The sequence below is a fragment of the Phycodurus eques genome, chromosome 16 (assembly GCF_024500275.1).
Source record: "Phycodurus eques isolate BA_2022a chromosome 16, UOR_Pequ_1.1, whole genome shotgun sequence".
NCBI classification, from domain to species: Eukaryota; Metazoa; Chordata; class Actinopteri; order Syngnathiformes; family Syngnathidae; genus Phycodurus; species Phycodurus eques.
This window is the reverse complement of record NC_084540.1, coordinates 9,212,304-9,236,904: the sequence shown is the minus strand read 5'-3', so window position 1 is coordinate 9,236,904 and position 24,601 is coordinate 9,212,304. Positions and strand designations below refer to the sequence as shown.

General features: G+C 42.4%; 3 protein-coding genes across 7 annotated transcripts in view; all 3 read left to right on the top strand.

Moving 5' to 3' along the window:
* LOC133415513 (myosin-9-like) overlaps positions 1-7,770 on the top strand; it is a 37,795-nt gene extending 30,025 nt beyond the window's left edge. For both annotated transcript variants that reach the window (XM_061701655.1, XM_061701654.1), the window contains 12 exons: positions 193-345; positions 591-839; positions 934-1,146; positions 1,220-1,432; positions 2,071-2,232; positions 2,355-2,483; positions 2,595-2,683; positions 2,782-2,905; positions 3,026-3,234; positions 3,310-3,418; positions 4,447-4,619; positions 6,259-7,770. In XM_061701655.1, the coding sequence (XP_061557639.1) occupies positions 193-345; positions 591-839; positions 934-1,146; positions 1,220-1,432; positions 2,071-2,232; positions 2,355-2,483; positions 2,595-2,683; positions 2,782-2,905; positions 3,026-3,234; positions 3,310-3,418; positions 4,447-4,619; positions 6,259-6,367 (1,932 nt within the window). In that variant the 3' untranslated portion in view covers positions 6,368-7,770. The remainder of the gene's footprint in view (positions 1-192; positions 346-590; positions 840-933; positions 1,147-1,219; positions 1,433-2,070; positions 2,233-2,354; positions 2,484-2,594; positions 2,684-2,781; positions 2,906-3,025; positions 3,235-3,309; positions 3,419-4,446; positions 4,620-6,258) is intronic.
* An 861-nt stretch (positions 7,771-8,631) lies between these two features.
* On the top strand, positions 8,632-19,871 carry LOC133415398 (mitochondrial glycine transporter A-like). 4 transcript variants are annotated; one of them, XM_061701427.1, is made up of 7 exons: positions 8,632-9,049; positions 14,036-14,136; positions 15,522-15,929; positions 16,004-16,183; positions 18,050-18,218; positions 18,464-18,624; positions 18,960-19,871. In XM_061701427.1, exons 3-7 carry the CDS (start codon positions 15,861-15,863, stop codon positions 19,080-19,082), a joined length of 702 nt encoding a protein of 233 aa, XP_061557411.1. In that variant the 5' UTR covers positions 8,632-9,049; positions 14,036-14,136; positions 15,522-15,860; the 3' UTR covers positions 19,083-19,871. The 4 variants fall into 4 exon arrangements, with proteins under 4 accessions (XP_061557411.1, XP_061557413.1, XP_061557410.1 ...); XM_061701429.1 differs by having other exon boundaries at positions 8,632-10,116; positions 15,522-15,646; XM_061701426.1 differs by having other exon boundaries at positions 8,632-10,116.
* A 1,247-nt stretch (positions 19,872-21,118) lies between these two features.
* On the top strand, positions 21,119-24,231 carry rpsa (ribosomal protein SA). The gene is made up of 8 exons (XM_061701402.1): positions 21,119-21,166; positions 21,751-21,922; positions 21,996-22,114; positions 22,409-22,654; positions 22,731-22,859; positions 22,940-23,099; positions 23,173-23,211; positions 24,087-24,231. The coding sequence occupies exons 2-8, from the start codon at positions 21,790-21,792 to the stop codon at positions 24,179-24,181; spliced, it is 921 nt and encodes a 306-aa protein (XP_061557386.1). The 5' UTR covers positions 21,119-21,166; positions 21,751-21,789; the 3' UTR covers positions 24,182-24,231.
* Positions 24,232-24,601: the final 370 nt, after the last annotated feature.

Sequence of the window (24,601 nt, the reverse complement as noted above, 5' to 3'; positions counted from 1 at the left end):
ACTTGAACATATTTTAAAATCTCAGTAAAATGGGATATTTGTATATGCTCAGTTGATTGAAATACTTTAATTTTAGATTTTATGAGCTGTTCTGATATTATCAGATGTGTAATTTGTCTCAAAACCATCTGCACCCTTGTTACTTGATCAAATGTCCAACTGGTGATAAAAATGTTTGTCTATTTATCACAGGAAGTACTTCAGGAAGAGACACGGCAAAAACTCTCAATGACCACGCGTCTTCGCCAGCTGGAGGATGACCAGAATAGCTTAAGAGAACAGCTGGAGGAGGAAGAAGAAGCCAAAAGAAATGTGGAAAAGCAGCTTCAAATGGCACAAGCTCAGGTATATAACACAAAGGTGCTAACAAGATTCAGTTAGGAATGCTAAAAAAAAAAAAAAAAAACATCTGCATCAGTGACCCAAAAGTGTATTGACGGACAGAAATGGTAGACATTAACAAATTAAACTTTTCAGTGTGAGCATTTCAAGAGTTTGCACTCTCTAAATTTTGATTTGTTCAGCTGCCTCACTTGAGATATTTAATGCAGTACATAGTTACAGTGCTATAAAAACTTCATTTTTATTAGCTTTCAGAATTCAAGAAGAAACTTGAGCAGGATTCCACTTATTTGGAGAGTACTGAAGAAGGAAAGAAGAGGCTGCAAAGAGACCTTGAGTCAACATGCCAGCGTCTGGAGGAGAAAAGTTCAGCCTTCGACAAAATGGACAAAACAAGGACTCGTCTCCAGCAGGAGTTGGATGACATGCTGGTAGATCAGGACCACCTTCGACAAATTGTCTCCAACCTGGAGAAGAAGCAAAAGAAGTTTGACCAGGTGAGTCTACATTTGAAATGTTCAGAGGATCAGTCTGATGGTTGTGCTTTGGAAACTACCAAGCTTGTTCTCGCTTTCCTTGTTCTCTCCCCAGATGCTGGCAGAAGAAAAGAATATATCTGCACGCTATGCAGAGGAGCGCGATCGAGCTGAAGCTGAGGCCCGTGAGAAAGAGACTCGTGCATTGTCTTTGACCCGCGAGCTGGAATCGCTGATCGATCTGAAGGAAGACCTGGACCGCAACAACAAAATGCTCCGGGCTGAAATGGAAGATCTGGTGTCATCTAAAGATGATGTTGGAAAGAATGTATGTTTTGTTTACAGAGATGTTTTTGTCTTTTTAGTTTGTGTTCTCATGACAAATCTTTGTTGTCCTGCAGGTTCATGAGTTGGAGAAATCTAAACGTGCAATGGAGCAGCAGCTGGAGGAGATGAAAACTCAGCTTGAGGAGCTGGAGGATGAGCTCCAGGCCACCGAGGATGCCAAGTTGCGTCTGGAGGTCAACATGCAGGCCATGAAGGCACAATATGAGCGAGACCTGGCAGGACGTGACGAGATGGGTGAAGAAAAGAAGAGGTCTTTGGTTAAGCAGGTACTGCTTTCTAAAAGCCTCCATCTATGAAAGTCCAGTTTGTTTTGTTTAATTACTGTAAGTTTCCTTTTATTTTGGGGATTTTCTTTTTTTTTTTTTATGAACAATGACGTTTTCTTCAATTTAGATTTAAACATTTTTTTTTTTTTTTTTTACATTCATTTACAGGAGTCAGATAAAAAGAAACGATACAAAATAATCGGTTTCAACAGGTTAAAAAAAGATAAATTTAGAATATCCACTACTCCCTCAAGGGTCAGTGTGAATGTGCTCGGTATCATACCCAAAAGTCCTATGTCACCGACTTATTGTATTAATAAAGGTATGACAGGTTTCCAATGTTTTGGAAAGACAGATTTTTGAAGCCTTATTGAATGTGATTTGCTCCATCTTGTAAAAGTCCCATATTGTCTGAATCCCTACATTTTCTGTATGCAGGGATCTGATGGTAAAAACCAGATAGCTGATAGTCATGTATTTTAATGTTGCGAGCAGTATGTTTAAGAGTTATTTTACATTTCTTTCCGCACCCTTGGATGTTGTAAATTTACATGTTAAAATTTAAAACATGAAATACAATTCATTCAAAATGTAAACTTACATCTGATTGTTTAGTTACATTTCACATTTACTTTCAGGTCCGTGAGATGGAAATGGAGCTGGAGGATGAGCGGAAGCAGCGTTCAGCTGCTGTGGCTTCACGCAAGAAACTGGAGTTGGACCTCAAGGAGCGGGAGGCGGGCATTGACATGGCCAACAAGAACCGTGAGGAAGCCCTCAAACACCTGAAGAAACTCCAAGTGAGTCATTGCTGGTTTGGCTTTGAAGTGCCCTTGCAACGTCTGGTCATCTGAGTGTTAAACCACAAAGTTTGGTCTCGATTTCTTTTTACTTAGCTTTGATTGTTCTGTATGCTCCTTAGGGCCAGATGAAAGAACTTATGAGGGAACTGGATGAGACTCGTTTATCCAAAGAGGATCTACTTGCCCAGAGTAAGGAGACTGAGAAGAAGTTAAAGAGCATGGAAGCAGATATGCTCCAAATGCACGAGGTTATTATTTGCACATTCTCACCCCCCCCCCCGTTTATTCTATACATTTGCATGCATACAATATGAGCTACAAAGTAAAGGAACTGCACTGACATGTTCGCCCCTGTCCAGGAGCTTGCCGCTGCAGAGCGTGTGAAAAGACAGACTCAGCAGGAGAGAGACGAGCTGCAGGATGAGATTAATAACCAGGCAGCCAAAAAGTAAGACATCACTCCAACCTCGTGCCGCTCCTGTTATCTCCACATCCCGTGACCCCCCCCCCCCCCTCAACTTTTCCTTCGACCTTTTCACTACTTAGTGCTCAAGTCATAGAGGAGAGGAGACGTCTGGAGGCTCGTATTGCTCAGCTGGAGGAAGAGGTGGAGGAGGAGCAGTGCAATACTGAGCTGATCAATGACAGGCTGAAGAAAGCAATGCTTCAGGTCTGTATGTTTAGTCCACCTCTTGTTTAAAACAAGTGGGAGTCCATTTTATTTGTGGTGACAGCCTCACTCACTGACAGCGTTGCTTTCCTGTTGTTGTTGTCCCCCCCCCCCCTCCAGACTGAGCAGATGACTGTGGAGCTGGCTGCAGAGCGCAGCTCCTCTCAGCGTGTCGAAGGGGCTCGTTCCCAGTTAGAGCGTCAGAACAAGGATCTTAAACTCAAACTGCAGGAGTTCGAGGGAACCATGAAGACCAAATACAAGGCCAATATCACCGCCTTGGAGGCCAAGATCGCTCAGCTGGAGGAGCAGCTGGACTTTGAGACCAGGTGAAAGCATCAGTAGTGGGAGAAAGATCATGGCATTACACACATCTTGAGTCTGAACAGTGTTTTTCATTTCAGGGAGCGGCAAAGTGCCTCCAAGCTCGTGAGACGCACAGAGAAGAAACTGAAAGAAGTTGTTCTGCAGGTGGAGGATGAGAGACGCAACACAGAGCAATGCAAAGACCAGGTCTGTTTTTTTTCTCCCCTCTTCATTACAAATTTCTTTGGCCCCAGTGGGAGTTTCACATTACATCAGGTTAGCCTGGATCTAGCTTTTACCAGGCAGATTAGGGTGCTGTTGTTTTTGCATTGTCAAACATGAACATGAAGAGTGGTTGCTTCTGTGAGACAACAGAAATCAAATGGGTGTCAATAAATTGCCTTTACCCAAATATCTTATATTTGAGTAATAAACAGTAGTCTTTACAGCGATTTTTATCAGCCTGCTCGGTATCGGCCGATGATTAGCATTTTATGCTGATTGGCTGATCGGCTTTGTCATCATTCGTCGATTCGATCAATGATGTTATTGATCGGCTCCGCAAAAGACATTTATTCTGCGTCGCCATCGTGCACAGTATATTTTAATCCAAAAGCTAGTTTATTTTTAACTTTGTCACGTGTCTTTTGACATAGTACTGTAAATATCTGATGGCCAATAATTATTTAAAAAAAAAAAAAATGTCGATGTGGGACAGACAACACGTAATCCGGGCCGGATCAGACTACAAGACAAATGTCCTCTTTCACGATTGCACTGTCAGACTACTGCAATAAAATCATGTATTCCGACACCACCGCATCCCGTTTTTACGATCATTGGGCTTTATCGCAACTCAAATGCGACCGGATACACAGTGGATCGCGCCGACTGTATTATAAGGACAAAATGGGGGAAAACGTCTGTTGGTGGTCAGGACTTGCTGCCATCTAATAGAAGACCATGCATTTGTTCTGTCTGTCACTATTCCTCACTTGCATAAATAGATGAACAAATACATTTATTGTAAATATAATGTTTTGAGCAATTTAAACAGGTCATTTAAATACACATTGCTCCATCTTGAGATCGGTTACCGTTTTTTTAAACTCACTAATCGGTGGTTGGCCCAAAAAATCCGGATCGTAAAGGCTAATAAACAGCCATATATCAAGAAGCTGTGGCATAAATAGCACAAAGTAGCCCAACATTTTTTGTTCTCGTTTATCTTCTAGGCGGACAAATTGAACTCTCGCATGAAGCAGCTGAAACGTCAGCTGGAGGAGGCTGAGGAAGAGGCTCAGAGGGCAAACGCAAACCGAAGGAAACTGCAGAGGGAGCTGGAGGATGTCACCGAATCGGCAGATTCGATGAACCGTGAGGTGACCAGCCTCAAGAGCAAGTTGAGGTGAGCAGAAAAACTATCCCACTGGGAGAACTTTTTTTGTCAAACACGTGTCAGTTTTATTTGGATAACTTTAACATTTAACATGCTTTGTAAAAGTACTTCAGTCTACGTGGACTAAAAATGACTGAACCCTTTCTTATCCATCTCATGGACCGTAGTTTCACGACCATAGGGTGCACCGTATTAAAAGGCGCAGTCTAAGTTACGGGGTCTATTTCTGTATTTAACACATACACAAGGCCCACCGTATTATTGGGCACAGGCATGATAAAACATACGCTAGCTTAAAAGTTATGGTAGCATGCATGCACGCTAAAACAATGTTTTTAAAAAGGCAGCGGGAGCAAAACTGAGTTCGCTTGTACTTTATTGAAGTTTTTAACAATGTACTCGCGGTCTCTTTTTTTTTTTTTTTTTTTTTTTTTTTTTTTTTTTTTAAATCAGTCCTCATCTTCTGTATCTGAAATGAACAGCTGGGCAAGTTGTCAATCAAACACCCCAGGTTCCCTTTTGGCATTGTCTGAGTCAGTCTCGTTGCATTGCGGCTCCTCAGAAATGATGCCGGCTTTTACCAAGCAGACACGTTAGCCCAAGCATCCACAATCCATTCACAAATTGTGGCGTAACTCGCTCGGCGCTGCCTCCTAGTCTTAGTAAAACTGTGTTCGTCATCCATCGCTTCCACGTGGCTCGCAACTTCACTTTGAACGCTCTGTTTACACTGATGTCCAGCGGTTGGAGTTCCTTAGTCAAGTCTCCCGGCTGTTCTCCATCCATCCATCCATTTTCTCCCGCTGTTCTTTGCTCATTAATCCATTGCTCGAGTTGGTCTTCCAACTCGGGCCACCTCACCTTGTTTCCGCGTTTTGTGTTTCTTTTTTTTCCGCGGAAATTCAGCTTCGTCGTCTTGACTTGGCGAAGCTCATTTTCCTGCTTCCTCCACTTGCGAACCATGGATTCGTTGATCTTGAATTCTCTCGCGGCTGCTCGATTCCCATGTTCCTCCGCGTAACTGATAGCTTGCAGTTTAAACTGTGCTTCGTAAGCATGTCTCGTCGTAGGTGACATTTTCGGGGGTCTTTAGCCAAACCGATGTTGTTTTGCACAATGCACACCCCGGAAATGCTCCCTGTCAGTCAAGCGGTAACAAAAAATATATATAAATAAAAAACACCCCGGCGCTATTTTCCTACTGAGGGTGTGGCTTTAGCGTCCGCCTTCACGCACCCTTCCCCTGTCCTCAGCCACGTTCGCTTTTCCTCTGTGTAAGCAGTGTGTTGGCAGGAAATGCTGGGAAAAAAAAAAAAGGTAGGCGGAGCGCTCATCACACAACAACATTTATAGATGTTGGAACTCTGTGCACACACAAGGCGTGCCGCATTGTAAGGCGCCCTGTCCATTTTGGAGAAAATTTAAGACATTTAAGTGCGCCTTATGGTCGTGAAAATACGGTAATTTGAAAAATAGTTTTATTTGAGCTTTGTTGGAACAGCAATTGGTATTGGTGTGCATTATAGGAAGAGCTAAGGGTGTTCTTAGCTCTTCCTAAAGCCTCACTATGCTTCTCTGCATAGTGAGGTATTTCTATTTTGTTTACTGGTATATAAATAGTTGTACTTACCATTTTTCTCAATTATAGACGTGTTGACATCCCCTTCACCATGCGTCGTATCGTGACCCGCACAGGCGTGGAAAGTGATGATGAGGCCGAGCCCAAGAGCGAGACCCCTGAGCCCAAACCTGAATAAACTGCCACAGTGACACTTAATTTGCGCTCAACAAACCATTATTAGACAACCCCAAATACATATGAGCATGCTGTCAGTATATGTACTGAGCAGTGGCAAAGACATACTACAGGCAAAGACCAAGTCATCTTCTATGATTGGCTGATCATTTTAACCGTGACAATCTATGCATCACAGACACACAGTTAAACCAGACAATCGCCATGCAACCCATTCCCCCCCCCCCGCTCCCCTTTTCTGTTGACTAATAGTTCTTTCTCTGGGAAAAGTGACAAAAGAACATATTTTTATAAGGAGACATTCAAACTATAAATGCCCTGATGTAGGATCTATTTTTCTAATTGAAGAATGAGTAAACGAAGAAGCATACTTAAATGAAGACTGATTACTCGAAGGGGACCAAAGTAATATCTCAATCAATAGATTTGTATTTCATGCTAAACTTTTTACTACGATGAATGGAAGTACTACGTTTATGGCTCTTGCTTGCGCTTTTGCCTTACAATGGTTTATATGGTAAAATGTATTGCACCAATTTATTAACATGTGACTATGCTTTTGAGTTTAATCATGATATAAATGCATTTCATGGAAGTTGAGAAGGATGACACAATTGGAAACTTATTGGAGATCCAAGGATGTGGTTCAGGCAATTGATGACTGTGCAGAAATGTTGTCATTTTGCACTGAGGTAATGAAAGCCTAGCCACTAGCAACCACTGCATGTGTGCGTTTTGTTTGAAACAATCAAAGAAGCTTTCAAATGTTGAGGACAACCTGCAAATCCTCGAGTTGTACATGCGAAGAACATTGACACGCACACTGAGACCTTAAATGCAGCCAAATTCAGCTGGCAGTGTTTGGTGGTGTATTTTTCCTGGACATTTACTGATCTTTGTCATTACTGTTGTCTTCATTCTTGTTCAGGGTACATTTGAAATGGAGTTGTGTGGTAGTTTATTCCCAAGGGCACACACTGTATTCTCAGGGCACAGCTTATTGAGGGAGGAGTGGGTTGGCAGAGTCACAAGGGTTGAACACGTCATCCTACTGGTATCTAAGGACATATGTGATCATTGTAGCCTGTGTACACTTTACTCAGAATGGCAGAAAAGGTTTAGGATAGACAATACATACTGTATACATGTACCACATAAACCCTCTTCATGCAGACATAAACCCATCACACGCTGTGCTCAACGGTGGCTTTGGCTCACACTGCTGGGAAGTGAGAGGAATGTGTTATACTAAAGAAATCACTGCTCATTCAAATATTTGTACGCACTTAAAAACAAATTAAATCCAAAAAGACTGTCATGTTTATCTGCACCTCAAGAATGAAACGATGTTGTGACAATGTTGGTATTTGGTGTTTCAAATAAAGAGGCTTTCTAAATGGTTAAGTCCTTTGTGTTTACTTAACACGGCTTGGGAGCTCTCTCTCCTTGACCTAGCGTTTTTGTGCGTTGATGGGATAGGCTCCAGCACGCCCGCGACCCTCGTGAGGATAAGCAGTACTGAAAATTGCTAGATTGGTGGCTGATCAGACCCTATACTTTATCACCAGCAGAGGCCAGTCAAATACTTTTGCTTAAATTGCAACTAATATTAAACAAGTTGGAACCAAGTTGGAATATAAATGCATGTGAAGTCTAAAATGTGGAGTCTGGAGTGTGGAGTCTAAAATGGTACACAGCAAAATGTTAATTTGACATCTGACAAACGTTCAACCGTTTTTTTTCTCTTTTATAAAGAAAATGCTAGATTTTTGTGTAACCCTTTAACGCAACTATAGCGGTCTACCAATAAAGATTACGAGCGGTGGCCTACGTTTATACAAGTGCTCCCCTACTGACCGATACTGCTCTGATTATTTCGCTGCCGGATGTTTTCAAGTGCCGTAGTGCAATACGTACTTGACGCAGCTTTCGGAGTGCCAATAAAAACTACGTTTTCGTGAATGGGCGTGTCTTTCCGGTAACACCCAGCACATTATGGAGAGAAGACTGGATACGCCAGCGCGCTGTCGCAGCTTCATTAACCGACGTGCCAACGTGGCGGCCATGTTGGATGGGCTGCCGTTCCCATCAAAGGCAATGCATGGACACTGAAATTAAGTCGTAATTTTCTAATTTCTCAAACTATTTTGATGAAGTTTACTTTTTTTTGTAAATGTCAAAGCATGTGCTAACAATACAGAAGATTCTTTTTTTCCCTGTTTTTTTTTTTCATTTATTTTGTTTTTTTACCTGTGAATAGTTATTCCCAGTTCCCTTGTTGTGGTTGTGTGCAGCGTATGCAGCAAAATGTGCCGGGCAGGCATCCTGGTTCTTTCGGTTTTCTTGGCGCCCACACGCATGGGATGCGCAGGACGACTTTGACCCTCTTAGCTTAACGCGCCATAGGCACGCATCTTAAAAAGGGGCGTGTCGTATCAATTCGGTGACATCAGCACGGGACCGCCCTAATCAAGAACCGGCTCTTTTCATACACGGAACACTTCTGCTCAGCGCTGAGCTCTTGCGGCACCTGTCTGTCTTTAAGTTTCGTTATTACAGCACCAAGGTCTGTTTCTATTTCATTATTACTGTCGGGGAAACAAGGGTCTTCTAAGACTATATATGTATGCCGTGCGAAAGATAGGGAAAACAAACGGCGACTCAAAGGGCACAACTTGACAAGGTATGTACAGGATATTTTTTTAGTAAACCAAGTTCGTTTTATGAGGATAATAGCCATTCCTTATGAATTATCTAATGTAGAATAATCAGGATTGTGTGGTCCTGTTTATATACTTTTATCATGTGGCTAATTTGAGTAATAACCGCCTGTTTTGCACATGGTAAATATTATTGCTCTCTGTAATACTCATTCGTTCATCGTTTTTAACTTATTTTTAGTTTTAAACTATGTTGTTTTTATTGTGTGCACTTTTCATGTCTAAGTGAGCTATGCGTGCTGTTGGAAGGACGACTGAATTTCCCCAAGGAGATAGCTAAAGTATGTCTCTATAATTAATCCTAAATCTATGTATCCCGAACCGTTACGTTACATCGACCGCAATTATCGAATGACACCCAATAACGGTGACCCATTCACACACGTTATCCTACCTTTATTTATTTTTTAAAATTGTTATTCCGACACGTTTTTCGACTGCGGTCAGGCCAGCCTCCACTCGTAAAATAGCAGCCAAGCCAGCCGCCCCTAATTTTGTTCATACTAGGCATTACGGTAATAAGTCGCCAACGCGCGCCGAAGCCACCTTCAAAATAAAAGCTTCCCAATAATACGGACGTCACTGCTCTTGGTTTTAGGAACGCAACCATCAAAGTTAATTTGAATCTTGAAATACGTTACATATATACATGGCATACATACATTTAAAAATGTACTTTATTTGATATCTTAGGAAAAATAAATGGTAATGGACTGCACTTATATAGCACTTTATCTACATCATCACAGTGCCCAAAGCGCTTTAAAAAACTTCACATTCACACACACACACACACACACACATTCATAAACCAATGGGTGACTGCTGCCATGCAAGGGACTGCCAGGCCCACTGGGAGCAAATTAGGGTTCAGTGTCTTGCCCAAGGACACTTCGACAGGCGGACAGTCGTAGCAGGGATTCGAACCTGTTCTACCTACTAAGCCAAAGCCAACCCAACATAATCCCATTGGTATCGCAAGACAAGTCCAGATCTGTGTGACAGACCACCAAGGACTCCACGAAAAGAGGTTTGATGAAGATCTGATATTGTATTTCAAAATAAAAATCTCTGAAAACTGCATATTTTGCTGTCATTACCCCTGACTGAAAACATCTGTTAAATCTTTTTAATGAGTTGGTTCAAGGTCACTTAATAGGATTTGGCTCCATGTGCCCCTGTTGTGTGATTTTACCATACGACTCTTGAAATTGGTATATTTCACTGTCATGATCACGGATTTCAAAAATTCATTAAAGAAAATATCTGAGTTATCGCGACCCTAGTGAGGATAAGTGGCTCAGAAAATGGATGGATGGATCGCAACACCAGTGCAGAGGTCCCATCCAAATCTGATGTGGCATTTCAAAATAAAAGACTCTTGAAATTGGTATATTTCACTGTCATGATCACGGATTTCAAAAATTATTTTTAAAAAATCTGAGACTTATCGCAACACCAGTCCAGTTCTGGGGGACACTACACCACTCCAGGTCTCCAACACAATTGGTCCCACCCAAATCTGATGTGGCATTACAAAATAAAAGACGATTGGCTGGCAACCAGTTCAGGGTGTACCCCGCCTCCTGCCTGATGATAGCTGGGATAGGCTCTAGTGAGGAGAAGCGGCTCAGAAAATGGATGGATGGATGGATGGATGTTTTAAATCAGTGGCAGTGACAGTGAAATATGAATATTTCAGGAGACTTTTATTTTGAAATGCCACATCAAATTTGGCCCCTCCTTGAGCTGTCCCCTTATCATAGTGGAGGGGTTTGTGTGTCCCAATGATCCTAGGAGCTAATTTGTCTGGGGCTTTATGCAAACAGGTCCTAGGTGAGGGACCAGACAAAGCACAGCTCCAAAAACCCCGATGATGACAAACAATTCAGGAAGACGTTTTCCCTTGTGGGATGTGGGTCACCTCTGGAGCCATGCCTGGAGGTGGGGCTCGAAGGTGAGCGCCCATGGGGCCTGGCCGGGTAGAGCCCGAAAGGGTAACAGGGGTCCCCCTTCCCATGGGCTCACCAACTGTGGGAGGGGCCATCGCGGTCGGGTGCAGTGTGAATTGTTTGTCATCATAGGGGTTTTTGGAGCTGTGCTTTGTCTGGTCCCTCACCTCGGACCTGTTTGCATAAAGCCCCTGACAAATTAGCTCCTAGGATCATTGGGACACACAAACCCCGCCACCTCGATAAGGGGACAGCTCAAGGAGGGACCAAATCTGATGTGGCATTTCAAAATAAAAGTCTCCTAAAATATTCATATTTCACTGTGAGCTGGGCAGTGGCCGAAGGCAGGGACCTTGGTGATCCCATCCCCGGCTGCAGAAACTGGCTCTAAGGACGTGGAATGTCACCATCTCTGGCAGGGAAAGAGCCCAAGCTGGTGTGCGAGGTCGGGAAGTTCTGACGAGATATAGTCGGGCTCGCCTCCACACACGGCTTGAGCTCTGGTACCAGTCCTCTCGAGAGGGGTTGGACTCTCTTCCACTCTGGAGTTACCAACGGTGAGAGGCGCCGAGCAGGTGTGGGTATACTTATTGGCCCCTGGCTGGGCGCCCGTACGTTGGGGTTCACCTCTGTGGATGAGAGGGTAGCCTCCCTCCGCCGTCGGGTGTTGTTTGTGCCTATGCACCAAAACAGCAGTTCAGAGTACCCACCCTTTTTGGAGTCCTTGGAGGGGGTGCTGGAGACCGCTTCTGCTGGGGACTCCTTCGTTCTGCTGGGGGACTTCAATGCTCACGTGGGCAATGACACTGAGACCTGGAAGGGCGTGATTGGGAGGAATGGCCCCCTCAATCAGAACCAGAGCGCTGTTCTGTTATTGGACTTCTGTGCTCATCACGGATTTTCCATAACGAACACCATGTTCAAGTACAAGGGTGCCCACACGTGCACTTGGCACCAGGACACCCTAGGTCGCAGTTCGATGATCGACCTTGTGGTCGTGTCATCGGACTTGCGGCCGCATGTCTTGGACACTCTGGTGAAGAGAGGGGCAGAGCTGTCAACTGATCACCACGTGGTGGTGAGTTGGCTCCGATGGTGGGGAAAGATGCCGATCCGACCTGGCAGGCCCAAACGTATTGTGAGGGTCTGCTGGGAATGTCTGGCAGAATTGCCTGTCAGAAAGAGTTTCGACTTCCACCTCCGGCAGAACTTCACCCATGTCTCGGGGGAGGCGGGGGACATTGAGTCCGAGTGCACCATGTTCCGCACCTCTATTGCCGAGGTGGCCGACCGGAGCTGTGGCCGTAAGGTAGTCGGTGCCTGTCGTGGCGGCAATCCCCAAAACAGTTGGTGGACACCAACGGTGAGGGATGCCGTCAAGCTGAAGAAGGCGTCCTATCGGGCCTGTTTGGCCTGTGGGACTCCTGATGCAGCTGACGGGTACTGGCTGGCCAAGCGGAATGCAGCTTTGGTGGTCGCTGAAGCAAAAACTCAGGTATGGGAGGAGTTCAGTGAGGCCATGGAGAAAGACTTCTGGACAGCTTCGAGGAAATTCTGGTCCACCATCCGGCATCTCAGGAGGGGGAAGCAGTGCACCATCAACACTGTGTATAGTGGGGATGTGGCGCTGCTGACCTCGACTCGAGACGTTGTGAATCGGTGGGGAGAATACTTCGAAGATCTCCTCAATTCCACCGACACGCCTTCCTATGAGGAAGCAGAGTCTGGGTTCTCTGAGGCGGGCTCTCCTATCTCTGGGGTTGAGGTCACCAAGGTGGTGAAAAAGCTCATCTGTGGCAAGGCCCCAGGGGTGGATGAGATTCGCCCGGAGTTCCTAAAGGCTCTGAATGTTGTGGGGCTGTCCTGGTTGACACACCTCCGCAACATCGCGTGGACATCGGGGACAGTGCCTCTGGATTGGCAGACTGGGGTGGTGGTCCCCCGTTTTAAGAAGGGGGACCAGAGGGTGTTTTCCAACTAAAGGGGGATCACATTCGGGAAGAGCTCAAAGAAGAGCAGATGCTCCTCCGCATTGAGAGGAGCCAGATGAGGTGGCTGGGGCATCTGATTCGGATGCCTCCCGGACGTCTCCCTGGTGAGGTGTTCCGGGAACGTCCCACCGGAAGGAGACCCCAGGGACGTCCCAGGACACGGTGGAGAGACTACGTCTCGTGGCTGGCCTGGGAACGCATCGGGATCCCCCCCCCGGAAGAGCTGGATGAAGTGGCTGGGGAGAGGGAAGTCTGGGCGTCCCTGCTAAAGCTACTGGCCCCGCGACCCGACCTCGGATAAGCGGTAGAAAATGGATGGATGGACATCAGATTTTGGTGGGACCACTTTTGTTGGATACCTGGGGTGGAGTAGTGTCGCCCAGAACTGGACTGGTGTTGTGATAAGTCAGATTTTTTTTTTAAATAATTTTTGAAATCCGTGTCCATGACAGTGAAATATGCCAATTTCAAGAGTCTTTTATTTTGAAATGCCACATCAGATTTGGATGGGACCTCTATTGTTGGAGACCTGGGGAGGTGTAGTGTCCCCCAGAACTGCACTGGTGTTGCGATCCATCCATCCATCCATTTTCTGAGCCGCTTATCCTCACTAGGGTCGCGATAACTCAGATATTTTCTTTAATGAATTTTTGAAATCCGTGATCATGACAGTGAAATATACCAATTTCAAGAGTCGTATGGTAAAATCACACAACAGGGGCACATGGAGCCAAATCCTATTAAGTGACCTTCGGTTCGTTAATGAGTAGCTGTGTGTCAAGTCAGCTGGTCACAAGCAAAAAAACGAAACAAATTGTTGATCTTGTGACTTGTGTATAATTTGTGTGTAGTTTTAAAGCGGCCCGGCACAAACAGAGTGTGATCATGTGCCATATCATCTCCACTTGTCAAACCCTGGTGGGCATCATCAGACAAAATCCTAAGAGTGTTGTGTTGGTTGACTGGATCGCGCCAAGTACTGTAACCTATCAGTGTTTCCTATCAGTGTGTCTGAAAGAAGAGCGTCTGCAGAGTGAAGGTGCAAAAAAGGAGCAGAAACTTTAGTCAACCCGCTCAAGTCCCGTACGAACTATGGACCTGTCATTGGTATGTTTTAACTTCAGTTTTTACAAACATATTTTCTTATGCGTCGTCAACAATTTATAGAGCAGTGAAAATGTAATGGTTTACATCAGTGGCTCTTAAAGTGTGAGTACCACTAGTGGTATGTGGGCTCGCTCTAGTCTTATATCAAAGAACCACTTAATTTAAAGGTCAAACTGCATAATGTTACTGTGGCTTAAAGTTTTTTTTTTTTTTTTTTTTTTTTTTTTTTTTTTTTTATAAAACTACACACAGTACAGCACATTTGTTAAGTACAGTTGAGTTGTATTTAACTTTGAAGTACAATACATTTGCATTGCAAGTTTTAGAACTGTTTGTTTGTAAAGATGCATTGAAGTAAAATGTTTAACTTTTATATACATCTAAATTGAATCAGTACTTAAGTCGTTTATTTTGTTATATTCAAGTGCAGTGCTAATTTTCAAACTGTGCATTACAGTGGGATACCATAGTATTAGATATACCTTTTAGGACTAAAACCTCTGCCTTTTTTTTTGTTGAACGCTTTTGCTCACTACAAGCGTTCTAACTAATTTAGTTGTTTGTTAGTTCAAAATAGCAGTGAGAAAAATGTGATCAAGAATTTAGCACACGTCATGATGCATGCAGGAGACATGCCACTTTCTAGCACTGTATTAAAGGTTAGGTTATATCTTCTGCATTTTAACGCATAATAATTGCAGATAAGGCACGAGATACATAGTTTAGTAAATGTACGTATAAGACCACGTGTCAAACTCGAGGCCCAGGGCCTGATCCGGCCTGCCACATCATTTTATGGGGCCCGCGTAAGCAGATCCTGTGCGTCAACTTCCATGATTCTTCTGTACCAAATTTGAAATTGTCAAATGTAATGAATAATAATGTTGAGATATTACAAGCATTTTTTTGTTACAAAACTCCTTTTTGCAGTAACTTGAACAATATTTGCTATTGGTCTTAGGCTGATTTGTTTCATACCCATATTTGATATTCATCATAGTATTTAACCATTTAAAAAAAAATTCTGTTATGTAAATTGACATCAAGATTTGACATTTTCAAGAAATAATGATGTTTGTTTCAGTTTGGTTTCAAAACAGTAAATATGAACCTTCGTGGATAACGATAATTGTATTATAGCATTGAAATACAATATGTCAGTTAAAAAGCTTGTATAAATGAATGCCTCTTTTGCAGTGTCAATCATTTTTTTGTAAAACTCTTGTCTTGATCTACAGTAATAAGATTGGACCTATTGTTGTGGCCAGCAAGTGTTTTAATGTAGCTAGATGCATAGAAATATAACTCCTAGTCAACCCAAATCTTCAATTATCAGTCTCATCTGTGGGTGCATATAAAAATCATCACTCCTCCAACCTCTTTAGGCTCACCCAGCTGTCAAAGCCTTCATGTGTGGTGCTCTAAGTGGAACTTGCTCCACACTGCTTTTCCAGCCCCTCGACTTGGTCAAGACACGTCTGCAAATGTTGCAGAGTTGCGCGCAGCCTGGGTAAGGGTAAACACGCGCACATGTTCGTCTTGTGATGCTTCCCTTGTTTTTACACCCGATGGACTGGATGAAGGCTAAAATGTAACTTTGACTTGAGGTGACCTTTGTATGGCACTTGCAGCGCATAGGAACATGTCGTAGTGCAGTATTTTATTTATTTATTTTTTTAACCGCTTATCCGAATGTTGCTCTTTCAGTTCCGGCCCGCGTAGGGATGATGAGAGTGCTTGTGAATGTGGTGCGGACCGAGAGGCTGCTGGGACTGTGGAAAGGAGTTACACCGGTTAGAATGGCAATACTCACGACAGAATTCTTTCATGCTGATCACTGGACTCGCTCCTGTTTTTGTTCACCCAGTCATTCATGAGGACCATCCCTGCTGTGGGACTCTACTTCAGCACTTACTACCAATCGAAGCAGCACTTCTTCCAGGGGAAGAGCCCGGGGGCCTTAGGTTCTGTGCTACTGGGAGGTGGGGCCAGGACGGTGGCTGGGGTCCTCATGCTCCCTGTTACGGTCATCAAGACTCGATATGAAGTAGGAACAAGAGCAGTATTAAATAGGAACATCAAAATGGCAGTAATACAGTGAGATTTCTATGGTTGACTTCTACCTACAACTGTAAACTAAGTACCAGTTATATAGTTTACCCCACCCACATGCTTTAAACACATTTAAACTTATTAAAACTCCCTTTTTGAAATGTCTTTAGCACCTGGTCACACTCTCTTGCTCGCGCAGTTCTCCAAATTGGAGGAAAAGCATGCTTGCTTCAAGCTGCTTTTGTCACTCCCAGTTGAAGCGTACTGTAGAAATGACACAAAAAACAAGAGAATGAAAGACTGTATATTTAAACATCAAAATGTTAAACCAAACCATTTTATTTAATCGAACGAAAGTCCATTAGCTTAATGCTAACACATATTTCGGAACACCATAGACGGACGGACTAACAAACATTTGCATAGATTTTGCCGTAAATTATAAACTTTCAAAAAAATGCTTCTTTAACGCACAGAGCAGCACCCGCACACAAACAGCGCATACAACAAAACTCAGGCATATATTAGCTCTGCTCTGTGGGAACAACAACTATAACTGGAGATAAGTTGGAGACCTTCTCTGCCTCTTCTTCTTGCTGTTAATTACACTGCATGCATTCCAGTAGACCTCAGTGCTACCCGGCATGTTGCAGCACAAAGTAGTACACTCAAGGCGCGCAACTCTGAATTGGAACATGCCTATACTGTAAAAAAATTAAATAAATAAATAAATAAAAATAACTATGATTGCTTAAAACTCTGCAATTCAGAGGGGGTGCGAACTTCAATATCGTGGGAGCACACTGTAATTCTAAAATGAGAGATGGGGTTTACTCTGGACTGGTCGTCAGTCAATCACAGAGCACATACAGACAAACAACCATTCACACACACACCTATGGACAATTGACTGTCTTTAGTTAACCAAACATGTTTTTGGAGTGTGTGGGGGAAGAAGTACCCAACGAAAACTTCCACAACCATGGGGAAAACATGCAAACTCCACACAGGCATTCCGGAGCCGATATTCGAACACATGTGAAGGAAGACATGTTAACCACTATTCCATCATGTTGCCCTAGTAGATGAAAATAAAATCAATAACACACTCAATCTTAATGAGAAAGGCGATGGCGATCACATCACCAGTGTACTTTAAGCTTTTTACTGATTAAAATTCCTACTTGTCAAAGCGTAAAAAACAGGTTAACTACTGTAAAACAATATACTGTAACACTTCACCTTTAACAATAAGTCAGGCGCATGGTACCGGTTACTTCACATAACATCCGGTGAATGCTCGAATGTTTTTCTCGTAACTCCTTGTTGAGGCTGGCCTTTCTTTGGAGTCAGCATCACAAATAAATGGAAAACCCAAATAAACCAACAAAACAGCCACGACATTATACCACTTGCACAATAATAAGTATCCAACACAAAGAAAATACAGTACTGTGCATCAAATGTTCTTCCTTTAAGTTCACTTTCAATTGACACTGTCAGAGATGTATGAATTTTTTTTAACTATCAATATGTTCATTATATACACCATTGCACATTATAACCACAATCATGAACATATTGTTATCTTCCTACAGCTCTGACAGTGTCATTTAAAGATGAGCAGTATATATGATAGCGCTCTTGTATTGGATATTAATTTTGTAAGTGCTCAGAATTTTGTGGCTGGTCCGTGTACATAGTAATCCTTTATTTGAGGTACTATAAAGTCTTATACGCAATATGTTGACATCTCATGCAGTTTTACGTGCTTTTTGTGTGTGTGTGACCTTGGCAGCATATTATGAACTCTACAGACTTTATACATTTTACCATAACAGTATTTATGGTTTTGCTTCAGTGTGGCAGGTACCGTTATGTGAGTGTCCCCAGGGCTCTACGCAGTGTGTGGCGGACTGAAGGTCCCGTGGCTCTGTACTCTGGCCTGATGGCTACCCTACTCCGAGACGTTCCTTTCTCCGGAATATACGTTATGTGCTACAGCCAGATGAAGACTAATTTGCCAAACGGTATGTTAATAGCAAAGCAGGACAGTTTGCTTCAGATGGATACAGGAAACATTATTTCTGGGTTTCTAATTGAAGACTATTAAAATAACATCTGTACCACTTTCTGGAAACTTTCCATCGTGTTTATCTTTTAACAGTGTGCAGCACCTTGTCTCACTTGAACAATAAAGGGTTACTTTGTTGACTACAAGTACAAACAAATGTGCGGCTGCCCGTTTTGATAACTTTATTTGTCTTCATTTAAGAGATCAACGTGTCTGCTTTCGCTCCTCTGGCTAACTTCAGCTGTGGGATCCTAGCAGGGGTGTCTGCTTCGCTCGTCACCCAGCCTGCTGATGTGGTCAAAACTCTTGTTCAAGTGAACCCCCAGTTGAGGACGACAGACGCTGTCAAATACATCTATGCTGTAAGTACAGTACATCAAATAAAAAAAAAAAAAAAAAAAAAGTAAAATATTTAATGGTTGGGTTTTCATAATTTTTATGATTTTAGTGTACAGCTAACGAAAACACAGACTTCATCATCTCAAGAAGTTAGAATATTACATTAAGAAATTATCGCAAAGACTTTTAAAATATATATTAGGTAGGAATTGGCCTTAAAAGTACAGTATTTTCCAATGTATTAAATGAATCTGGTTACTGTATGTTTCATTTTTTGAATTAAACTAATTTTCTACGACATTCAAATTTAATGAGATTCACCTGTATATGACACCTTATGTTTTATCTTCTTTTCAAGGAACATGGATTTCAGGGCTTCTTAAGAGGGGCAGTGCCACGCTGCCTTAGGAGGACGATGATCTCCGCCATGGCGTGGACCGTCTATGAGCAGATGATGGCATATATTGGGCTGAAATCTTGAAAAAGAAAGAAACAAATAAGAAAGAAGAGATAAGGTCAAGTGACAAAACGAGGAGAAATGCACCTGTGGAGCTGGCCCTAACGTGTCACAAGTACAGTACAGTATTTGTCGTTATTAGGAGATGCAGATGTGCACAAAGACAACTCGTCCTAGAAGAAAGAATGTTATGCTGAGGTTAGTTTAAGAAATACTTACATTTTTAATGAGTATTTTTGACTGCGCTTTTAGATTTGTCACAGTGTAGAAATATCTCAGTAAGAGTTCTTGTTTTGGTTTGTCAAGAGTTGTACACCAGTGGGCCCAGACAGCCTACAGTAAGACATACATGACGATGTTCTGGAAAAAGGCTGTGACTTCTGTACCACACACTGATATCTTGTAGCTATTATGTTATTTTGCTTGCCTTTACCATCACAGTTTGTAGTCCTATATCACAATCATGCCTTAAAATGAATGTTCCCAGTATATATTTTTAAAACCTACCTAAGTATTTATATTTTATAGTACAATAAAACAAATATTCAATGTCAACATTGACGTGTGCTTCTTACCCTGCGCTTAAACTCTGTAAATGATTCAACCGAAGGAGTCTACCTACCATCAAGACCTGAAACATGACCTCAGATATGCTGCTGTGCAAATGCAAGGCATGTTAAGTTCTGGACCTGAGATCACTGTAACACAATACAGTCAGTCTTGGTCTTGTCCAACAAAGCAAATGTGAAGAGATGAAACACACAGAGCTGTCTGGTAAAAGTTGATCTACTTCCCAAAATAGAAGTTTTGCATTAAACCATAAATTCGATGAAGCATATTGGGCATGCATGCTCTCTTAATTCATTGACTATGATCTAAAATGACTGATACACTATGGTGTAGGCTTTTGAAATGAGAGACTAATTATTGAGTGTAATAAAAGTGATGCCATAAATAAGACGAGGACTCTCTTCATTGTCACATTCAGCTATATGACCTGATTAGCGCTCATTTATTCATCAATATATTTCAGTCTGTTTATAGTTGTATTGATCAAAATCTAAAGATGAAAGAAAATTAGAGGCTATGGATTAAAAAAAACCTGAAATGTCTTTTCCGGTTGAAATGTAATATTTTAACAGCAAAAGTACAGCAATCCTCTGCTGGAATGGGAATGACAGAAGTTAGTAGTTATTCTAAGTGGAGCGCCAGACATGACATGGGGGTTTGGGCATTAATCTTGTTTTAGGACAGAGAGCAAGAATAGTTCACATATGTATTAAACGTATTCACAATACTCAATTCCTATGAATGTTAATTAAAAAAATCCCCAAAATAAGTCCAAAGTCCATTTTGGTACTCACTCGGCCTATGGGGCTTGTTTACTCCAGAAAAAAAGAGAACGGAAACAAAATGCATACCAGTGTACTGTTAATGTGTATGTAGATGTACAGCTATATCAAAATAGATTGTCTAGACCCAGAAATTGGTTATTTTATTATTCAAATCCATTCCTCTTTTGCTGTGGCTCAACATTTAAATAACCTTGATCAGATTTGCTGGTTGAGTCACAGACTTTCCCAAAAACTGTTGCGGTTTGTATGTTAATTTTTCCAGAAATGTGGTAATGAAATTGCGTTACAATGTACAAAACTGAAATTGATCTTTCCTGGCCAGGAGCTAAGCATCCCTAATATACCTCTGATCCTAGAATCACCTCTGATTGGATTCGTTTCTCAGCATGTTACCAAGGACACGCTGTTCATTCTTTGGTCACGTTGACTGCAACACTTTATCTTTGTCAAATAAAAACACTTGCCGCTCAGGTCAGACTTTGACTGAGGAGTCAGCGTCTCAGCATTGTCTTAATATGGTCTTTCCATCTTTGTTTTCTTAATATGGGATGGTCATGCAACGCACCACCTCGCTGGACCCTCGCAGGGTTAAACACTGCCACCTTTCGATAAAATATTAGAACTACAACAAGCCCGGTTGAAAGTAACCAGCCAATCACAAGCTTAGGAATGTACTATAAATATGACGCCATTTCCTCCTAACGGCCTCTTTTCCCATCGTGTGGGTAGTCTTCCATACGGCGTTGTTTCGTGGTGAGTCCGGAAACCGTATTTTTCGACTAATAAACCTTCAAAGCCATCCATAGACTTAAATAAATGCCTTACGACCGTTTACCCACCTATAGTGACGGTCGTATTTAGACGTCTCGCTCTTAAGTCTTCTTAAATCGCCCTAACTAGTTATGCTAACATTCGAAGCTAACTAGTTAGCTTGTGACACGCGCTCACTCCATGCTTTGGGCTGACTTCGAATTGACATCGCACTGTCGTGAATACATTAAAACGTGTACGATTGTTGAGACGATATGCTTAATTCTCGATTTGAGTGCCATGTAGTTGGTGTATGTAAAAATTGTGGTCTGAATTTGTTTTACTGTAGTTGTGGAGGAATTTTTTTTTCAAATTGTTTGTGGCCTGAATGACTCCAGCGATTGACTAAATGTTAAAAATTTACTTTGATTGAGTGAACTATATAGTTCACATAAAGACAAAGGATTGAGTGAATGTTCCTCGAGAGTCATTGACTTGAAGCCAGTGTTACTTTACCATTACACGTAACATAATTGGTCATTTCTCCTTTTTTTAACACAATGTAGCGGTTTCCTTTAATTCCATAGCTCTCCCACCTTACTCGTTACTCGGGGAAAGTGGTCACGATGTCCGGAAGTCTGGATGCCCTTCAAATGAAGGAGGAAGATGTGCTGAAGTTCCTGGCTGCAGGAACCCATCTGGGAGGTACCAACTTGGACTTTCAGATGGAGCAGTATGTCTACAAGAGAAAAAGTGATGGTATGGAAAGGTGCATATTGTCTAATTTCTCATTTTCTTTACATGGTATCTTAACATTGTCTGTTCATATAAGGTGTGTACATCATTAACCTGAAAAAGACCTGGGAGAAGCTGCTGCTGGCTGCAAGAGCCATTGTTGCCATTGAAAACCCAGCTGATGTTTGTGTCATCTCCTCCAGGAACACTGGACAGGTGAATTTCAGTTCTAAAAAGTTGTTTTCTTCATGTTGTTGAGATGGAACAGATATTGTACATTTGAAAATGCACACTATTAAAGCCTGGCACTGTTGTTGGTGTTCAGGTGTCGGAAGTGTGCAAGAGTAATTTTGGACAGGGTTTCGCTAACACCATTGAGGACTGATGTCCTATGAATGGGGTTTGATGGTGACCTGAGCCACAATGTAAACCAGTTTAATAATAATAAAAAAAAAAAAAAGTCGATGAAATTCCATAACCACTGGAGTTGACAACTTGTTTCCTTTTCAGCGAGCAGTGTTGAAGTTTGCCTCTTCCACTGGTTCCACCACCTTCCATGGTCGTTTCACCCCGGGTACATTCACCAATCAGATCCAGGCAGCTTTCAGGGAGCCTCGCCTCCTGATTGTGACTGATCCTCGTGCGGATCACCAGCCACTGACTGAGGCCTCCTATGTGAACATCCCCTCCATTGCTCTGTGCAACACTGACTCTCCACTTAGATATGTGGACATTGCCATCCCCTGTAACAACAAAGTGAGTCGTAGTATGCAATAACTTGACACCTTGTTTCAATGCAGAAGTTTGTTTTCTAATAACATGTCTGTTTCAGGGTCACCACTCTGTGGGTCTGATGTGGTGGATGTTGGCCCGGGAGGTTCTCCGAATGAGAGGCACAATTTCCAGAGAGCACCCTTGGGAGGTCATGCCTGATCTGTACTTCTACAGAGATCCTGAAGAGGTCAGTGTTGTTATAACACAGATGGTAATGCAGAGGCTAAACACCAAATCTACCTATTAATGAGGCGTTTTAAACTGTAGATTGAGAAGGAGGAGCAGGCTGCTGCTGAGAAGGCTGTTGGAAAGGAGGAGTTCCAGGGTGAATGGACTGCCCCTGCTGCAGAGTTTGCCCAGCCTGAGGTTGCCGACTGGTCTGAGGGTGTTGCGGTCCCATCTGTGCCCATTCAACAGTTTCCAGCAGGTAGGATCGCTTCAGTTTCACTTTTCATGCTAATCCAGGTATTGAATGTTTTCTACCCCCTCTCCCCTACCAGGTGCTCCAACAGCTGTAAAGCCCACTGAAGTCTTTTCAGGTGAGAATTGTCATTTTAAATGAATCAGTTTCTAGACTTTACACGATCAGGATTTTTGGGACCGATCAGCGGCTTAATTTTTTTATTTTTTATCTCCGATCACATGATAGAGGAATGTCTATTTAAATTACCTGTTCATTTACTGTATATACTTGTGTACCTAATTGCTAAAAAAATCTATTTACAATGTCATGTTTACGTCAAACCGTTTGTGCTAGCAGTAGCTTGCTAGGCTACATAACTTTTTGTTGCCTGTTTGCAAGGTGTACGTGAATATACCTCAAGCAAGCCTTAAACGAATGTCCTGTCTTGAGCACCGGTGACCACAAACACGTTTTCCCCATTTTGTTTTTTAATAGTCGACGTGATCCACTCTTGTCGCCACGGTAACTGGTTTATCAGGTCTCATTTGAGTTGACAAGATAAAGCCCACTGATCGTAAAAAATGGGATGCGGTGGTATCAGAATACAATATTTTATTGCAGTAGTCTGACATAGTACAGTCGTGAAAGAGCTAATTTGTCTTGTCTGATCCCGGCATTACGTGTTGTCTGTTCCACGCCGCCGACGTTTTTATTTTTTTATTTTTTTTAAATAAATAACTATTGCCCGTCAGATATTTACAAGTCTGCGTCAGAATACACGTGACAAGGCTAAAAATAAACTTGCTTTTGGATTCAAATATATACTGTGCACGATGGCGAGGCGGAGTAAATGTCTTTTGCGGAGCATTGATCGGATCGGTGAATTATGACATTAAAGCCGAGCAGCATAAATTGCTAATCGTCGTCCGATACCGATAAGGCCGATTTTTAAAATGGGTGTAAAGTCTATCAGTTTCCAATTTGTGGTTTCTTGTTTTTTTTCTCTTGCAGAGGACTGGAGCAATCAGCCTACTACTGAGGACTGGTCCACTGCTCCCACTGCCCAGGCCTCTGACTGGGGTGGTGCCACTGCTGATTGGTCTTGAAAAAAAAAAAAAAACACAGATCATGGCAGGAAATAAAGTGTTGCACACCATTTTTCTCGTTTTTTTTTTTATTTTATTTTTTTTATTTTTTATTCTAAAACGTTCTGTGACAAACTAAGACACATCCTTTTTTTTATGTTAGTCATCTAATGAACAATGTTGTGAAGCAATGAATCCAGGTGAAGGCTTGATCCCACAGTGGAGAAATTCATTTGGGAATGACTAAGATGGGCTTGGTAAATACAATGTATTTAAGCAGTAGTACCACAATGATATACTGATTGGCCCAAAGGATGCTTAATATTCACTTAGTCAAACGTGCAATAATCAGAATCTTTATTGGCCAAGTATAGTGTTAAAACACATGGAGTTTGTCCCTGGTCTTCGCAGACACTAGTAAGTACTACAGCAAACATGCCA

Excerpts from the sequence above, each read along its gene's own strand:
- LOC133415398 (XM_061701428.1), top strand. The coding sequence starts at position 15,861 with ATGATGAGAGTGCTTGTGAATGTGGTGCGGACCGAGAGGCTGCTGGGA. Across the intron at positions 16,184-18,049 it reads TCATCAAGACTCGATATGAA|TGTGGCAGGTACCGTTATGT; the intron begins GTAGGAACAAGA and ends GTTTTGCTTCAG. Across the intron at positions 18,219-18,463 it reads GAAGACTAATTTGCCAAACG|AGATCAACGTGTCTGCTTTC; the intron begins GTATGTTAATAG and ends TCTTCATTTAAG.
- rpsa (XM_061701402.1), top strand. The coding sequence starts at position 21,790 with ATGTCCGGAAGTCTGGATGCCCTTCAAATGAAGGAGGAAGATGTGCTG. Across the intron at positions 22,115-22,408 it reads CCTCCAGGAACACTGGACAG|CGAGCAGTGTTGAAGTTTGC; the intron begins GTGAATTTCAGT and ends TTTCCTTTTCAG. Across the intron at positions 22,860-22,939 it reads TCTACAGAGATCCTGAAGAG|ATTGAGAAGGAGGAGCAGGC; the intron begins GTCAGTGTTGTT and ends TTTAAACTGTAG.